This window comes from Tenrec ecaudatus, chromosome 18 (genome assembly GCF_050624435.1).
Source record: "Tenrec ecaudatus isolate mTenEca1 chromosome 18, mTenEca1.hap1, whole genome shotgun sequence".
NCBI classification, from domain to species: Eukaryota; Metazoa; Chordata; class Mammalia; order Afrosoricida; family Tenrecidae; genus Tenrec; species Tenrec ecaudatus.
In genome coordinates, this window is record NC_134547.1 from 64,909,713 (window position 1) to 64,927,965 (window position 18,253).

Sequence of the window (18,253 nt, forward strand, 5' to 3'; positions counted from 1 at the left end):
CTGCCCACCTTAACCACCCGGCCGACGTGCTGTTGGGCATGTCTGGGCTGTAGTTCATCTTTTCCCACATCCACACCGGCTCCGTCTGTCCATGAGGAGTGGGGAGTCATGCTGGAGCGTGTCTGCCTAAATGACTTGGAGTTCTTCTGCATGGGCGGTGTGCTTCTCCCCCACCCACTTCTTCATTTACTCCGTCATGTATGGACTTGCTCTTTCACTGCCATCAAGTCGATGCAGGTCATAGCGACACTATAGGACAGGGTAGAACTGCTCCCGTGGTTTCTAAGACTAGCCCTTCATGGGAGTGGGACGCCCGGCCTTCCTCCCATGGAGGGCGAGGCTGGCTGTTCACTGCTGATCTTGGGGAATGTGGCCCAACGCATAACCATCATGCCACTGGGGCTCCTGAGAATGGGCTCAGGGTGTTTATCTTCTGCTTTGGGTTATCATTCAAGACTATCTTGCTGCTCAGGTTGCTTTAGATTGGGCCATTGGGGAGCTCTTTCCACCCCAAAGTTGATTTCTCAAGAGAAATCTAGAAATCCCAGTTGTCATAAAATCTCTAGATTTTGGAACATGAACTGCACGGACCAAAGGAAATGCTTCTGCAGGCCAGCTTCAGCAGCACGGGCCTGGGGTTCTGCTTGTCTGGTTCTAGCGACCCATCTTAGGGCACAAGTTTGCCTGCCTGAGCCTCAGTGTCCGTCAAATGGGACAGAACTCCCCGGGCTTCTTGGAAGGACCTGGTGTGTGATTGATGCAGATAAAGGGCCTGGCACCAAATCCTTGCTTGTTACATGTCAGGGATCACCGTTGCCCCATACATGAGTGCGATGTGGTAACCCGCTTTCCCAGGACATTGGTTCTCAGGAAGTGTGGAGGGAGTCTGCAAGCATGGGGGTGGCCCATGGGGACCCTGTGAGCCCTAGAGAGGATGATGGGGAGAACTGTACCTGCCAGCCTAGTTTAACACGAGACTTGAGCTTTCTCTCTGTGGGCACTGCCTCCAGAGACGAAGGCACACACAAATCTAGGTATCTCACTCACTCTAAAGTGTGAGTGACTACCTCTCCCCAGGCAGGTGCATGAGGCTTATATTTGAAATACCAGTGGTATGACTTCTGGGATCATAGCAAAATATTTTCTTCAAAAACACAGTAGTGGGGCATATTAAAAAGGGCCAAGGGGTGCTTTGAAGCCTGGTGGTGCAGTGAGTGAGGTGTTGGCCAGCTGACCGCAAGGTTGGCAGTTCAAATTCACCAGATGCTCCAGGAGAGACGCAGGCCGTCTGTGCCTGGAAGAATTGACAGCCTCGGAAATGCTGTGGGGCAGTCCAGCTCTGGCCGGTGGGTCCCAGTGAGTCGGCACTGACTGGATGGTGGTGGGGTTGGTGTGCCGGGTGCCTAGCCTGACGCTGCTTTCTAGGAAAGCCACTCCTGTCTGGGTTTAAGGAGCAGCCCAGTGGAGGGTGCTGACTAAGTGGTTTGGTTTGACTGAGGAGTGGGAAGTGAGTTGTGTTATCATGATTTTCTGTCGTCTGTGTAGCTATGATGACGGCTGTTGCTTCTGTAATCTTTGAGGGAGAAATGCAATGACCAAGTTCTAGGAAAAGGCAAGCCTTCTGGAAAGGACCCCAGCACCCCCCCCCAGATCATCCTGGGGGGGAGGGGGATTGGTGGAGGGTCCGTCTCAGGAAGAGACACCGAGGGGCGCTGGCCTAAGGGATGCAGCCTAGCAAAGCGCTGGGTCACTATAGCCCCGCTCCTGACCTGGCGACAGGGAAGGGGCCTTGGCCAGGGGCCCCAGTACCTGCCCTTCCGTTGAGGCAACCCCCTAGATTCCTCCCTCCTTCCTAGGCCCTTGCTGTGGCCTAGCGGTCTTCTGGGACGTGTGTGAATACCCAGAGACCAAGCCTCGCTGGCTCTGTCCTCAGTGACTGAGGAGCCTTTCTCTACTGGAAAGTGCGGGGACATTTTGTTTGTGAATCCAGAGAGGAAGCCGCCTGGCTGAAGCGTATCCTCCGAACATTCTCTAAATTATTAAAGTGCCTGAAGAGTGGCTGCCACCTCAGGGTCACCAGTGAGTCCCCAGGGCGGCCGTTCGTGTTCCCAGCAGAGGGGCCTTCAGGCACCCCCAGCCTCCATCACGTGTTGTGCGATGAGGTCATGGGCCTGACCCCTCGCGGAGAGAGGCATCCTTGGCAGCAGGAAGGACCAGGCAGGAGTGAACTGGGGCTCTGGACAAGTGCCCAGGCTCCGGCCACCTTCGACCTTGAGTGGCAGGAAGGGCGGGAGTCTGGCCTACATTCCAGCCCTACCATATATACCCTGCTCAGACGTTTCTATTCATGAATTTCCTTGTCTAGTAGGGGTTCACAGAGCACCCCAAACAAAACACAAACTCAATGCCATAGAGCCAATGGCAACTCAGAGCACGGGCAGGGTGGAAGTCTCCCTGTAACATCCCCGTTACCTTCTCCAATCAAGCAGATTTATGAAGCTCTGGGGTGCTTTTTGGGAGCCCTGGTGGCACAGTGGTTACACATTGGGCTGTGATCTTCATGGTCGGCAGTTCAATACCACCAACAGCTCCTCGGGAGAAAGACTGGGCTTTCTATTCCCAGAAATAGTCAGTCTCGGAACCCCCAGGGGCTTCAGCATTGCCTCGATGGCAGTGAGAGCCATCAGGATACTGGGGGCCTGGAGTCTGAGTGTCTCAACCACACGGACACCCAACCGGAGAACGTGCAAGGAAAGGGCAAGCGAGCAGAGGACGGACAGGCAAGTAAGGTACCCTACCAAAGTCAGACACAGGTCTGCGTTCAGGAAGCTAAGGAAAAGGGATGAGCTAGAGCAGTGGTTCTCAACCTGTGGGTCGAACGACCCTTTCACAGGGGTCACCTGATTGACAACCGTGGCAAAATGACAGTTATGAAGTAGTCACGAAAATCATTTGATGGCTGGGGGGTCCCAACATGAGGAGCTGTGTGAAAGGGTCACGGCACGAGGAAAGCTGAGAACCGGTGAGAAAGAGGCTGTGAACAGCAGGGTCGGACGAGCCGGAACCTGCTCACCAAAGCCCAGACCCACCTGGGGAGCATGAGACCGGAACCCCAACCTCTCAAGTGAACAGAAACTCATTTGTCTGAGAGAGGCTAAATGGGTTTAATAAAAACAAAACACATTGTAACCAACTTAGATGAATGTCCACTTTAACTGGTTTCCTGAAGAACCTGGGTCCTCACTGGGCTGTATCCTTTTCCGGGCAAATGCCTGGTTAGGGACAGCCCTAGATAAGTAGAAGGTTCTGGAACTCGGGGACAGTGAAGTCTAGTTCTCCTCACATTGATCGGCCTCCTAGCACAGGGCGCCTTTGACTCTCCACAGACACCTGCACACCCAACTTCCTCAGGCGTCCACTCCTCACAGGGGCAGCCCCCTCTGTTGGAGGTGACCTGGCCTTCTGTCTCAAGGCCTGGACACAGCCAGTCCACTTGTGGAAGTCATCCAGGAACAATTCAGGAGGCAGACAAGGATCCAGAGGGTCTAGAAGAGGGAAGCGAATCATTGTTTCTCTGATAGCAAACTGGGTGCGGAAGTAGGGGGCTGGTACAATAGACATGGAATCTGCCTCCAACAATGGCTCTTCCCAAAGGATTGCCAGTGAATAGGCAACTGCCTGGAGAGACCATGATGTTGAAAAAGGATAAATCACCCCAAACAAAAGTCATCTTGTGAATGAGGAGGGAGGGGGGAACGGAGACCCAAAGACCATTCTATAAACAAGTGGACATCCCCTTACAGAAGGGTCACAAGGAAGAGACGAGGCACCTATGAAACATACTTTTCTTTAGTTCTTTAATGATTCTTCCCAGCTGTGTTAGTCTGGGTAGACTAGAGAAACAAGTTCATGGAGAAATTTGTTTAAGAAAGAGTTTTATGTACAAGAGCAATTGAATATTGAGAAAACGTCCCAGCCCAGTCCAGATCAAGCCCGTAAATCCAATATTAGCCCATATGTCCGATAACAATCTATAAAGTCCTTTTCAGACTCATGAAACACACGCAGTGACACCAAATGCAGGATGATCACAGGCCAGAGTCTTGGGGATCCAGTGGTGGTAGAAGTATCTCAGCGCTGGCAGGGGTCTCCACATGGCTCCTCCAGTTCCCAGGGCACAGGGTCTATCAGCGTAGTGCCATGTGTCTTGTCAGTAGAGTGTCCAAGGGAGTAAGTCCTGAGAGAGTCTCTCCTGCCTCCAAGGAGGAAATCCAGGAATTCCCAGAATTCTCAGAAGGCCATGCCCACACAGAGGCCTCATTGGCTATGGTCCAATTGACAGACTAGTCTTCACCCCTTCACTCTTAATCCTCTCAAGTCCCAAATGATGTAACTACCCACCCCCCTATCATGACCCCAATCCTACCTTACAAATCCGGGTAGATCAGAGCATGTGCACAGGTCCAAATAAGAGCTTGCAACACAGGGAACTGAGGATAAGTAAACCCCTCAGAATGAATTAAGAGTAGCGATACCAGGAGGGTTAGGGGAAGGCAGGGGGGAACAAAGAACGGATCGCAAGGATTCACATATAACCCCCTCCCTGGGGAACAAACAACAGAAAAGATGGTGACAGGAGACATCAGTCAGTGTAAGATATGAGAAAAATAACTGATAAATTATTAAGGGTTTATGAGGGAGGGAGCGTGGGGGAGGGGGGAAATGTGCTGATACCAAGGGCTCAAGTAGAAATCGTTTTGAAAATGATGGCAACACATGTACAAATGTGCTGGACACAATGGATGGATTGTGAGAAGAGCTGTCAGAGCCCCCAATAAAATGATTAATAAATAATTGAAATAAATAAAAGGATAGAAGAATGCATATGTCAGTTCTGCCCAGTGGGTCCCATGAAGATGGCTGTTCTCTGTGCTGGCCAGTGGCGGCCAGTGGGACTGAGCTAGTGAATTGTTTTTTTGTTGTTTTTTAGTGAATTGTTTTTAAAACCATTTATTTAGTTTTTGTTGAGACTCTGTAAGGCAGAACGTAACAGATCCAGCAGCATGTGCAAGTCAGCAGCATTAATCTGCATTCTCTGCACTGGACAACCGCTCTCACCCTCCCTCCCATCCTCCAGTTGTCCCTTCCCCACGAATGTTACCTCGCTGCTCCCTAAGGTTCGTCCCCAATCTTTCAAGCTCCTGTTTCAATTGAGCCCATGTAATAGCGGACCAAGCTCCATTCTTTACTCTAAAGCTCAACTATTGCTTGACTCTCAAGACTTCCGGGTTGATTTTTGGCTTCGGGGTGAAAGACGATTGATTTCAGGGCAACAGTGATGGGGCTCACCCAGCCTTCGTGACTGCAGCGCAATCTGGAGTCCATGAGAATTTTAAAGCTTGTGCTGCACTCTCTCCCTTTGGAGGACTCTTCGAGACAGTCTGTGATCCAGTGTTGATGGGGTGCATTTTCTATTTTAAATCACTTCAAATGTGGATCAAAAATAGTCACCTGCAGAATCCACGGGATCCCAATTTCAAAAACCTCTGGAAAAAGATTTGAGACGCCAACATAAGACAGTCGTTTACTCGGTAAGATGACGGGGTGATTTACATTTCCTTTCTTTGACTTCTCCGTTGCAGGGGGAGGGGGGGTGTACAGACTCTTTGCTGCCAGTCAGAGATCAACAACAGGGGCTTACCAGGAGGAAAAGCCATGGCAGGCGGGCCCACACCAGCTTTGCGTGGGGAAGCAGGGCTAAGCTGCCCTCCTGGGGCCTGTTTTGACAGGCACTGTGCCTCTGGCTGTTGGGTCTTCTCCAAGCAGCAGGGCAACCCTAGCTGACACATTGCTCACGGGTGTCGCCGGCGTGAGCATGTGTGCTGTAGGTGGGCACGTGGGCCTTCCCATCTGTTGTCAGCCTGGCAGCAAAGTGCTGCCCAATCAGCCGTGTGCTGGGACTCCATGGCTGCTGCTGTTGGAATTGCTTCTCCACGTTACCTTCCAGATTAGTTCCTGCGAGTGGGTGGGTCAGAGAGGTAGCCTGGGCCTGGCTTGCTCTTCCCGCATGGCTGGCTGGTGTAGCAGCGATTTAGGAATTGAATACATTTGCAGCGACCAGCGTGAAGGAAGCGGAAACATCCCTACATCGTGTTGGCCTCGTGGGTGCTGAGGGGTTCAAGGCTGTGACCCCCGGGAAGCAGATCCCCAGGCTGGTCTTCTGAGGAGCCTCGGGATGGGCTCCAGTCCTGCATTTGCTGCCCACAGAGACGGCCTTCCACACACACCTAAGGGCTGTGTGTCTTCAGCAGCAGGGCGGCTGGCAATAGCCGGTGGGTTTCGGAGTGTTTCTTAAAGATGCGGACTCTGGTCTCAGCCTCTGAGATGATGGACACCCCCCCCCCCCCCCCCGCTTTCCCACAGGTGCAGCAGTTGGGTGGAAGAGGGCTGTTCAGCAGGGCCGGGCTGGACCCCAGGTGAGTGTACATCTCCATGCAGGTGTCTCTGCCAAGGACGATGGGTGGGGTCAGGACCAGTTCAAGTCGGGGTGTTGGTAGTTTTCTAGAAAACCATCACCAGCACTGCAGGGGCAACATGCCCCCTCCCCCCAAACAGGCTGTCTCGTTTGCAGCCTTGCTGGGCTACAGAGCACTCAGGGAAACAGCGCTAGTGCAGGAGGGTTGGAGGGGAGGAACTGGGCAGGCTGCAGGGCCTCCAGTCCAAAATGCATTGTCTGATAGTGACCCTACAGGCAGAGTGGAGGTGCCCTGCTGGTCTCGACTGCAGTCCTTTTGGAAGCAGGCTGCCACAGCGTGCTCCCGAGGGGCTGGTTTGCAGCGGAATGCTTCAACCGTTGCAGCACCAGGGTCCACTATGGGAGTTCAGTGTGAAAGCTGTGACAGACAAGGTCTAGCAAGAGACAACAGTAGAAATGACACAGTCAGAGGGGGTGTTTGGGACAGCAGGGGATGAGAGAAGCTAATCTTAAGTGGGCAGTTTCCTGCCTCCAGCGGGGGACTAGGGAGGTGACCCCGAGAAGGGGTCTTAGCCAGCAACGAACCTCCGCTTAGCACCCAGTCTTGGGGCAGTAGGGCCACACCTCCCATGAGCACTGACTGCAGCTTTATGTCACAGCAGGAACCCAAGGGCCACAGGGAGAGCTTGGGGTACAGGGTCATGGAGCCAGATGGCTCTACCACCCACTAGAAACCTCAGCCTTCACTGGAAATTACTTCGGTGTCTTCACATTTCAAGCTCATGTATCCAGGTCAGGAGCGCTTCATCTTGCCCAGAACGTGTGGCGGCAGCTGCAGTAGCAGCTTGCCAGCATATGGTCTGTTCGTGTCCTGTCTGCACGGCTGCCAAGGCCATGTGGTGGGGGGAAGGCTGACCCGGCATGTCTCTCACCATCGGCCACCCTCACACAGCCCTGTGGGGAGGGGGCAGCAGCCTGGCACAGCACCCCGTCTCCCCAGTCACCATGGAAATGGGAGGGGTCCTGGCAAATCATCTGTCCATGGGAGTCCCGTGCCTCCTGGAAAACACTGAGTCTTTTGAGGGGATCATTTCCGAAGGCCTGTTACCCAGCAAAGGGTGGCAGAGAAAGCTACTTGGCACCTAGCAAGCCCACTGGAATGGCGACCTTTCCATGCCTGAGCAGCCCTTCATCATTCGCAGAGGGGCAGGAAATGTGTATGTTCGTCTGTCTTTGGAAAAACACTTATCTTGAAACGTTTCATTAACAGAAAGGTACAGAACAAGGAAAAGGTCTCTATTTCCCAATAGAAGATACAAAAACGACACCTGCAAATTAAGCTTTTTAAAAATTGCCCTTGATCCTGTGTCCCATCTTAACCCATTATATGTAACCCTGTGCAGTTGATCACGATTGCTCATTAGCATACATATGTATATATGAACATATGCACATACGTATGTCTTCCAATAGATGTGGTTAATGTAGGCCTATTTTTTTGTGTGGGCGTTTTTTTAAAATGTGGTAACATGTTTTCACACACATCTTGTCATCCTAGTGTTGGCCTATCTAGTGGCATTCGGTAAAGGTGTCTGTCAGCACCAGCTCCTCCCGGACATCGGCTGCATCTCTGACTTCTGGTAACTGGGGTCAGGCTCTGGGGCTCTAGCACCACTGCTGCTGAAGAGTTCCCTCCCAGGTGGGGACATGTGTGTTAGCTCCGCCCATTGCAGAATCCCTCTTTTGGGGAGTAGGTCAGTGGACTCATGTGGCTCCGTCAACTGCCTCCTGTGTGCACGGGGACAGAGTGGCTCAGGAGACAGCATGAGAGTTCTTCAGAGGAACCCGCATGTGCCCTGCCTCAAGCGGTCTTTCTGGAGACAGGATCCATGTAGACAAGTGGAGTCACGCTAACTAACTGCCTGCAGTCTTCCACTTCATTCACGGCTGCGAGGTAAGCAGGGCTGGATATCAAGTCACCAGACACCCTCTGCCAGCACAGTCCTCAGGGAGATGGGGCTCCTGTCCCGTTCCTTATGAGCGCTGACAATGTACAGCTCATTGAAGACTTCGACCCTAATGCGTCCATGTCCCCCAGGGCCTCAGCCAGCTAATTAGCGTGTGTTGTTCTCAGGAAGTAGGTGAACGGTCCATGGAGGCTTCCTTGCCCCTCAGCCCCTGTGCTGCTGTGGAGCAGCAGGTGGGCACAGAATGCCCTGGAAACTCAACTCACCTAGCTGGGACTTGGGGAAGACAGAAGACTGCTGGCAAGAGCCGGGAACTGGGCTCCCAGGGACCCCCTGGCTGTCACATGGTCTTAGACATCCTGGAAGCCATGCCGTGCCCCATGCAGGGGGGCCAACCTGCCTCTTCCAGCTGACTCACGCTTCCCACTTCCCTGCCAATGTTTGCGAAGCAATTCCCGACTTATGGAGGAAGGGGCCTTATTTCCCTTGGGAGTTAGGCAGACTAGTGTTCAGTAAATTTGGGAAGTGAAACAGCTAGGTAACGTTCTTTCACGTGCCTATGGCTTGAAGGGAACACCCTCCATCAGCACCCCCCCCCCCACCTCCTTGCCCCGCCTGGCCTCCTCAGAGGACCTTTGTGGAGGTAGCTACAGTAGCCCCTCAAAGTGAAGGAATCCGCCATCCCTAGAGGGCTGGGGCAGGGCTCAAATGGGAGTGCAGACCCCAAACCTGCACACAGGCCTCCATAGAGGCCCTCCCTGCCCTCTGCTTACCCAGCCGAGAGGCTAATGCTGGGCAGCTCCTTTTTTTTTTTATGGCTCTCTGTTCCTAGTGCAGGGACATGGTCCTGAGCACACTGGATGGTCAGGTAGGGCTGGAAGACCCCCGTCTCCTGGTGGGCAGAGGGGTCAGAGACCATGCAGAGGCTGTTGGAGTAATCTCCAGGCACTGGCAGCATCTGAGGCAGTGGAGGACCTCCTTCCCGAATCAGACCACCACCCTCCTCGCCCTCTGCCAGGAAAACATGCACCAGAGTCCTTCAGAGAGCTCAATTCTGCCTCCCTGAGACCATTTTTAAAAGGTCTGGAAACTCCCATCTACCTAAAAGTGCACGGGTTCTCCTCCTCACCCAGCCTCACAGGTCCTCGCTGTGGTACATCTCCTTTCACCTTGTCCTCGGGGATCTACAGACCAAAGGGGGAAAGCCTAGTTTCTCCATCGCTTTCCCCTGCCGGTCCTGCACGACAGAGGCTGGAGGTGCTGAATTATTTCCATTGGCTCTTGCAGCTAGGGGTGGTCATGTGACCCCGTTATGGCCAAGGAGACATAAGCAACAGTGCTTTGCCCCCAGGGATGCATGTGTATGTGTCCAAACGCAAACACCGGCAGAGGAAGCTGCTTCACTGGCGAGGTGAGGTTTGCTCAGTGCAGGTGCCTTTTAAAGAGGAAGGAGGCAGGTGGAAACATCCAAAGATCGAGGGCTGGGAAGCTGGGGAGGCACGGTCGGCTACAGCGATGGTGCAACTCGCCGCGCAGCCTTGACAAGCTGCCAGGTTCTGGCAACAGAAGGAACTCGACGGGCTTCTCAAAGGGTGTAGGGGTGCACAAAGAGTAATCCAGTGGGGAGAGGTGTGGGTGACAAACCATGCTGGGCAGACTCACCAGGTCTAGAGAGGGCAGGTGGGCGCAGAGCCAAACTTCCTTGGGGGTGGTGGTGTTCGAGTGCGCACACACAGTAACCTGGTGGGAGTGCAGAGGTGTGCTAGAGCTGAACTCCAAGCAAACCCGAGTGACTGTCACTGACTACCTGACCTCTCTCCTCTTCTTGGAGGAGACTGCAAACAGCACACCCCGCTGTGAGAAGAACTCAGCAGGTTCCGGCAAATCTGGGGCTTAGTCTTTAGGCCGCAAGCGTGATAAACGTTTGCTAAAAACAAGAAACCTGGCTTCCGACAAGCCCTGTACCATTGATTGCGTAGGCTTCCAGATCGTGTTTCACACAGAGAGAGGAGCAGTCGGAGCACTGGCAGCGGGGACGCCCTGAGTGAGACAACGTGATAGAGGCGCACAAACCTCCAGGAGAGCTTAGGGAGAGTCGAGCAGATGGCAGTGAAATACTAGATGCGCCTCTAGAGAGTAGCACGTGACCTGGGCTGGTGCCCTGCCCAGCCTATACGTCCTATCCTGGCCAGACGCTGCAGGTCCTGGGCTTCTTGTGGTCACTATCAGTTCCAGGCCATCATTGAGGCCTCATGGGCCACCTGTCCTGATGCTGCTCTATTACTGTTCTGAGAACCCTTTAACAGAGTGGGTGTGAACAGACACAATGTGTTCAGAGAAAGCTTGTGAACCAACCTCTTAGGGCTGTGAGCTAGTTCTTCCCAGCTCATTCATGGCCATGAAGTGCAATGGGAACAGAACAGGTCCAAATCTGTGCAGTGTAGGTGTATTGGAATAACTGGAAAAGGAAAAACGATGGGTTAACATCTGCTAGGCACTTAAACTCCCCACTGGAAACAAGGGCTGTGTGTGCCCTGCATAGCAACCCGATCTCTTGACTGGCAGAGTTGTACGCACCAACGCCTGGCTCAAAAGTGAACTGTGACTGCCCCACAGTCCAGGAAAGAATCCAATTTCCTGAATTAATCTCTTGGAAGGGTTCAATGTGTCTCCTCTAGGCTTCCCATCCTAGGGCGTGGACCCGCAGTATTTCCTACTCTAGTAACTGCTGACCCCGTCCCAGTTCTGGAAAATCCATTCTCATTTTGCCTTGTGTGCTGTCACTGAAATCAATAAAAACTGTTTCGAAGCAAGGCCATAACCACATACTCAGTCAGCATCGACACTCGGGGCTTGAGGACCACCAGCTCCTGGCCTCAAACTGCAGGGTTCCATGGGGAGGCCTGTCAAACACCAGGTTTGAGACTCTTGGAACCCACAGCTCATCGCAACCTGACGAGGTAGGCCAAGTACCAAGCAGAGTCCAGAGGACCAAAGTTAGCACCTGGTCAGGAGAGGAGAGCTGACCAGGAACTAATCCCAGTCTTTGGACGGTGGCTCCTCACAATCCCGTCCTCTCCTCCGTCCATGTGCGCGCGCACACACAGCTGATCTTGGGTTAAATATTTGATATGTGCAGTCTCTACTCTTGTTCCCTCTTCACCACAGATGTGTCGTCATTCTCTCTTTGCTGTTCTCAGGACTTGGGACTCTAAGCAGCAATTCTGAATGTATTCTGCAGAGTATAAAAGGGAAACGGCTCCTCGGAATCTTCTTAGAATTACTGAGGTGGGAACACACTTGAAGCTGACTAGCTTTGGGAAGAGGAGAAAGTCTGAAAGGAAAAACCCTCCACTTCAGCAATTATAAACCGTCACTCTAGGCCTGAGGCCACTTGGGGAGGGAAAGACACCAAGATGGAAGAGCACCCGCTGCCCGGGGTCCTGGCTCCCGCAGCACCGGGCGCCTTCTCAGGGTGTCGTGGCAAGGCCACCTCCAGGAGAGATTCCATGGACCCAGGGCCCTGGGAGACGCACGTGCTGGTGGACCAGCTCTCCTCACTGCAGCCTGGCCTGGGACGGGCGTTGTCACGGGCCAAAGGGAAGGCAAGGAATGAAGGAAGCCATCATCTTCACCAGCCTCTCCTGGGTGCTGCTTTATTTTCTTGACTTCTTTCTTTTTTTTAAAGAACAGACTTTTAAAAGTAACCGTGAGTGAAAGAAACAACAGGACAGGCAAGATACACAGGCAGTATTTCAATGTAGGAAAAAAAACCCTGTCTGGAAACTTTGAGGAGAGAAACCAGACACATTTCACAGATGTACAAGAAGCTCACATTGTAAACAGGATTAAGCTGCTACTGATTTTCCCTCCTCCCATCAGGGCTTCATTTTGCTCAGCCTGATGTCTCGCTCAATTTCAAACTGCCTGTGGTCCACGCGGTCAAGAAAAGCTTTCCGTTCGATGTACCTGGAAGAGGACGAGAAAGGCATCTGTCAGTCGCATCCTCCCTGTATCATCCTGCTCCCCACAGACAGAGGGACCCAGCCAGCATCTCTGAGGGGCATCCACTCGACTGACACTTGGCCACAAGAGGATTTCTCTGATTCAGATATGAATTACATGGAAAGAAACGAAGGCAACAATTTATCAAAGGGAAAGGACAGGAGAGACTTGTGGCAAAAACACATCACAATTTTGTGATGAGACTAAAGAGGAAAAGTCCAGAACATTTTAAGTCCCTATGGGTTCAAAATCTTAGGCAATTAGGCGACCCTAGTCACGATGTAACATTCTCTTCAGGCCTTGCCGCCTGCCACTGGCTATGCAGTTCCCTATACACCAGAGAGGTGTGTCGAGTAAGTTCTTTCTGCAGCTGTAGGTTGAAACATGAGAAAAAGGCACATCTGAAAGTGGGAGGCAATAGTTGGAAGTAAAAACCGCCTCCCAGGCCACTGTGAAAGTGAAGTGCAAGAAGCCCCAACCATTGATAGGGTCTCGTTACCATGAACTGCACTGAAGACAGGGTTCGTATCTTTGTTGGCTTTGGTGTGTGTGCACGTGTGTTACATCATATCAGTGATACATATGAAAATATCTCTCTGACTTTATATGGAAGGTGTCCAACCATCAAAACAAAGATCAAATGTATAAAGCTGTTGATTAAAATAATAAGGCAATAAAAGTACTACTTCTGTCAGGACTGACACGGGAGCCCCCTCTGTGAGAAGTTAAACTCCTTTCTTCCACACCACCGCCTCTTCTCGGAAGCTAATCTGGGCCAGGTTGCTGCTGCGGGAGACAGAGCAGGCCTTCTCTGAAGCCCCTCAGAGGACGAGATTGCGTGCCCCCGTGCCAGCAGTACGTACACACACACACACACACACACACACACACACGAGGCTCCGCACACTGCTGGCACCTCGCCTCTGAGCTGAGCCGCCTGGAGGAAGGGAGCACGTGGTGGTGGTGCTGAGGCAGGCGGTTGGTTGTCTAATAGGACACAGCTGCATCTGTATCTTACGACACCTCTGTGCCAGAGAGGGTCCTGAGATGTGCCTGGGAGGGAGGAAAGCTCTGCTCTAATTAATCTACTGAGAGAGCAAAACTGCCATTGGAAATGGGAGTCATAATTGAATCTCTGCACTAGTTTGTCTTTTGTGGCACGCTGGAAAATGTGCCTCTGCCGTCACACAGGTTGCCTCAATGGTGAGAACATTGCCAGGTTCAGGAACCTATGTGCCTCTCTGCAGGCTGGGGCTAGATCCAGCCAATCAAAGGGATGGCCACGTTTTTAATATGACCTGGCAGTGCCCCGTAACTCACCACCACTGTGGGTTTCCAGGGCTGCAAATAGACATCGGCACTTCCTCTCATACTTAACATTAAAAAGCCAATTCAGTATTTATCTGGATTACAATTCTCAGACTTCCGTATCTGAGTCGGTCAGCCTCTGCAGGTAAAGGGAGAGGGCAGCACTGCCTCACTTCCCAGGGAGGAGGAGCTGGAACTCTGCCACCTGCAGGGTACAGGTGCACACACATGGAAACAATCTACACTATAGTATCTCCCCAGGTGACTCTTACATGCCAGTCCATAACCCGGGGAGCTTGTTAAGTGTTGACATGATTCTGAATCTAGCTATCTAGGGAAGAAATGTCAATTCTTTTTAGGGAGTCAGACCAAAACGAACTCACTGGAAGCCGTTGGGCGAGCCTCTCCCACACCTGCCAACTGGGAGGGTTCCACACTCATGCTCATCTGTGAAGGGCCCACTGTCCTACCTGATGCTTGCCTGTAGATTGCCTCTCCCCAGACAAGCAGAGGCTGTCAGATGGGGCAAAGCTGAGAATGGCTTAGTGAGGCTGGAGGCAGGTGGGGAGGTTTCCCAGGGCACCCTGGTCTTTCCACAGGCAATTTTACCAGGTCTATTCTGAAGGCCCTCTTATTGTATCCTGAGGAAAGTTGGTTGGGGTGGCACAGGCGTGGTCGGAGACCCTGTGCAGCCTCGGCTGGAGCTCCCATTGACAGAACAGCTCCTACACCCATGCCGAGAGCTGAGCTGCCTCCTCTCTTCTTCCAGGTCCAGACACTGGGGGCCCTTGTAGAGAGTGAGTCCAAGGAAAGCTGGTGGGGAGCTGGGCACCTAACAGAGTAAACTCATTTCCAGGCTCCCCTCATCTACCCAGCTCCCTTAGCCTGAGGGAGGGCGTTTTTTTTGGGGGGTGGTGTTGTCAGTGTTCTGGTGGACTTTGGTGCTCCCGTGGGTGCAGCAGGAATTTAGGGCCTGGTTCAGCGCTACCTGTGTGAGGGCAGAGGAAGTGGGGCAGGAAGAGAGGACTGAGGAGGCTGTGATTTGTGATGCTTCTTCCTGACATTCCATTAAAGAGGAAGATGTAACACTCAAACCAGGTACTTACTAGCAGCCAATGGCCTTCCTAAGTCCAGTTGATGTTGAGCCTGTCCTGAGCACAGGCTGGGCATCAAGGAGGCAGGCGCAGGCCAAAGTCAGGGTTAGGGGCAGTCTCAATGACAACGAGGGCCCATCTGCAGGCGGCAACTGAATTCTACAAAGGCCCCACAAAGGTTTGGCTTTGTTTCATTACAACCACTTTAAGTTTACTGCCAAGAACTGCCCTGGAACACAATCACCAATGCACCCTGCCCCCAGTCGTTTGTCAGAGAGCCAGTGCGGTGTTGCTGCTGACAGGGGCAGGCAACCCATCTGTAGGCTACGCTCTGCAGCAGTGCTTCTCAGCCTTCCTAAGGCCTCGACCCTTTCATGCAGTTTGTGGTGTGATGACCCCCCCCAACCATAAAACTATTTTCATTGCTGCTTCCTGTCACCTTGCTACTGCTATGAATCGGGCGGCCCCTGTGAGAGGGTCGTTATGACTCTCAAAGGGGTTGTGACCCACAGGCTGAGAAGCCACAGGCTGAGAAGCGCAGTTCTACAGCATCTTATCAGGACTTTGGGCAAGATACTAATTACCTATGCTTGATTACTTCCCATTCTTTGTAAAATGGGAATTAAAACCACAATAGCTCCTCAAACAGAACTCAAAGCTCACTGCCATCGAGTCTGTTCTGGCTCTGGGAGCCTACAGGAGCGATAACTGCTTTTGTGGGTCTCTGAGTGGTAAATCTTCATGGGGTTTTGTAGAAAGCCCCCTCTTTCTCCCGAGGAGCAGATGGTGGGTTTGCACTGGTGACCTTGCAGTTAGCAGTCCAACGGGCAACCCACCATGCCACCAAGACTCCCGCAGACAATAGAGGGGCACCAGAAAGCTCATGAAACAATAGGATGGAAAGAAAATGGAACTTTACCACAAACTTTCTCAACTCCCAGTGTGGGTGACCCCAGGGGAAGGCTTGTGAACGACGAAACCACCAAGAGCTGTGGGAGCGGCTAAGAGTCTCCCACTTCCCCTTTCTGACTCCACTGCTTCTGTCTCAGGACCCAGGACAAAAGCTCCCAAAGAGGAAGCGGCTGTCACTTCACAAGTGGCCCAAATGCACGGCCTGTTAAACTAAGTCTCTGGATGTTTCCAGTCACGGTAAGTGGGTTACAGCCTTGGGCAGAGCTGCCCCCTGCCAAGTACAATGGGGCCCAGGTTGGTTGTGCCAGCCCACAGGGAACTGGAGAGAGGGGGATGTGGATCACCCCTCCCGATTCTACCGCCTGACGAGGATCTGTTCAGAGAGCAGCTCTTCTGGGCCGAGGTTAATCAAGCGTGCTAATAGAATCAAGAACCAGAGGGATTGGCTAGTGTCTTGCTTCAAAACTAGGTTAGAGACACAACAGGATGACATCTTTTTGATCCTCCGACCCAAATCAATTTTCCGGCTGCAATGTTCCTGAGACTGAGGCCATAGTGCAGGGAGGGGGAAGAGAAGGGGGAGGTGAGGGCAAGAGGAAGGCAAAGTGCTGCCAGGTACCATGTCAGTTGTTACTGTCTGGGATGTCCACTCTCTGCAAGGTCAGAGGTCCTTGATAGGAAGAGTGTGGAGGCCACCCAGAGCTCCATCGCAGGGCCACCCCGAGGCTGAAGCGCATGAGAGGCCTGCAAAAATGGTGCACTGCCAAGCAGTGCAGGAGTCTGCAGCAAGGGTCTCTGAGCAAGGTTTCCCTGTGGCACAGGGGTGAGCAGGGACGTGGGTGACGCTCACCCCCAATGGCAGCACTGCAGTGAGAACACACTGCCTCCGAACGAATGGAATGATAGGCCCTTTCCGGCCGTGAGAAACGCAGTGGAAAGGAGCCGTCAGCCACACACTGCACTGGCCGCCAGCAGTTTCTGGAAGAGCGCTTCCTTGTGACATCTCTCAGCCAGGCGGAAGGGTCATGAGAGTTAAGTTCGGTTCTTCTTCATAGCACCCCTCCCAGCCAGGCAGCTTCGGAAAGACTCCAGGGGGTCATGGATCCAGGCATCTTTGGAGAAAGAAAATAATTCTCTGCCTGCCCGCCCCCCCAACAACTCATCTCCCGTCGTGCAGGCCCATGACCACCAATGGGGTGGTAGAGTGGCAGGGCAGCCGCTCAAGGGCAGTTGTACTGCTCTAGTCCTAATGTGGCCACTCTCCAAGACCTGGTGCTGGGAGGAGAGCAGGGCTGGGCAGGAAGCCTCTGGGGCTGGGCTGTGAGACTAGGTGGCAGAGCCGCACGACAGCTGACCTGACTCTGAGGGGGTCTCCACCCATATGGGAAACGGTCTCAGGTGCAGAGTTTCAACGAGCTGTGTGTGACTGGAGACTCCTCTGATGGAAAGCACTGTGCCCTTCTTTTCAGAATGGTCAATTCTAACCCTAGTAGGCCGATAGGCAACGGCGTGGCTTGGTGGCTAGTGAGTGGGTGCTTAGATGGGGCCTTGGTTCAGGGGTTAGGTGCTGGGAGACCCGCCCACAAGGGCTTAACTCCTAACAAAAAACGACGAGGACATGCCCCTGCTGATCCGCAGTGCAGGGAGAATATGAAGGGGGGTGCCTGAGAAAGGGGGCCTGGAGGAGAGATGGGTGGGGGGGGGGTGAGCAGTGGGTGGGGAACATGGCTGGAGGGCTTTTGGCTGTGAGGAGCAAGAAATGGTTTCTCGTTGTAAGATACAGCTTTGCCAGTATATGGTGTGTGGACTCAGGAGCAGCAGGGGTGTGGCTAGGAGGCATCTACAGAAGTCTTGTTCTGGTGGTGAGAGGGGACGGGACAAGCATGATGGACAGATATTTTGTACTAGAGCTGATTGGAACCAGGAAATCCAGGCCAACTCCTTGGCTTTTCCCTCCGACAAGCAGTACTGGTGCCATCTTCTCAGATATGAGATGAAGGAGTCCATTCACGAGAGAGAGCAGGGATTTCTGGGGTGTGGCATGGTTGTCCAGAGGCAGCTGAATAGATGAAGCATCTGGAATTTAGTGAAGTGGGCAAGAGGGGTTTTTTTGGTTGTTGCTTTAGAAGCAGTCCCTAAGCATGGGACCAGGAGAACGGCCCTGGGAAGAGATAGTTTAGAAAAGATGGGGCTTCCCAGAACCCAACTCTGAGGCTTGCTAAGTTGAAAATCCCAGATGAGAGTCCATCCAGGGTCACTGGGAAAAGATGACCCCAAGTGGTTCTGCCACCACTGTGGGAAATTCCCCAGGCCTGGGAGACATGTGCACCAGCAAAGGGCTTAAAGGGAGGAAGCACCCAGCTGCCCAGCAAGGCCCTGGAGAGCACGTGGGCACTTGAGGGGGGGCGGCAGCAGCAGCGGGGGGCAGACTCCTTTCTTCTGATACCAGTGCCTGTCATTTTTGTCTGGGTGTGGCCCTCGGGGTTGCCTGA

General features: G+C 53.0%; 1 protein-coding gene across 2 annotated transcripts in view; it reads right to left on the reverse strand.

The window, feature by feature from the left end:
- Positions 1-12,067: 12,067 nt before the first annotated feature.
- Positions 12,068-18,253, reverse strand: part of CFDP1 (craniofacial development protein 1) — a 96,723-nt gene continuing 90,537 nt past the window's right edge. For both annotated transcript variants that reach the window (XM_075536196.1, XM_075536195.1), the window contains one exon: positions 12,068-12,411. In XM_075536196.1, the coding sequence (XP_075392311.1) occupies positions 12,321-12,411 (91 nt within the window). In that variant the 3' untranslated portion in view covers positions 12,068-12,320. The remainder of the gene's footprint in view (positions 12,412-18,253) is intronic.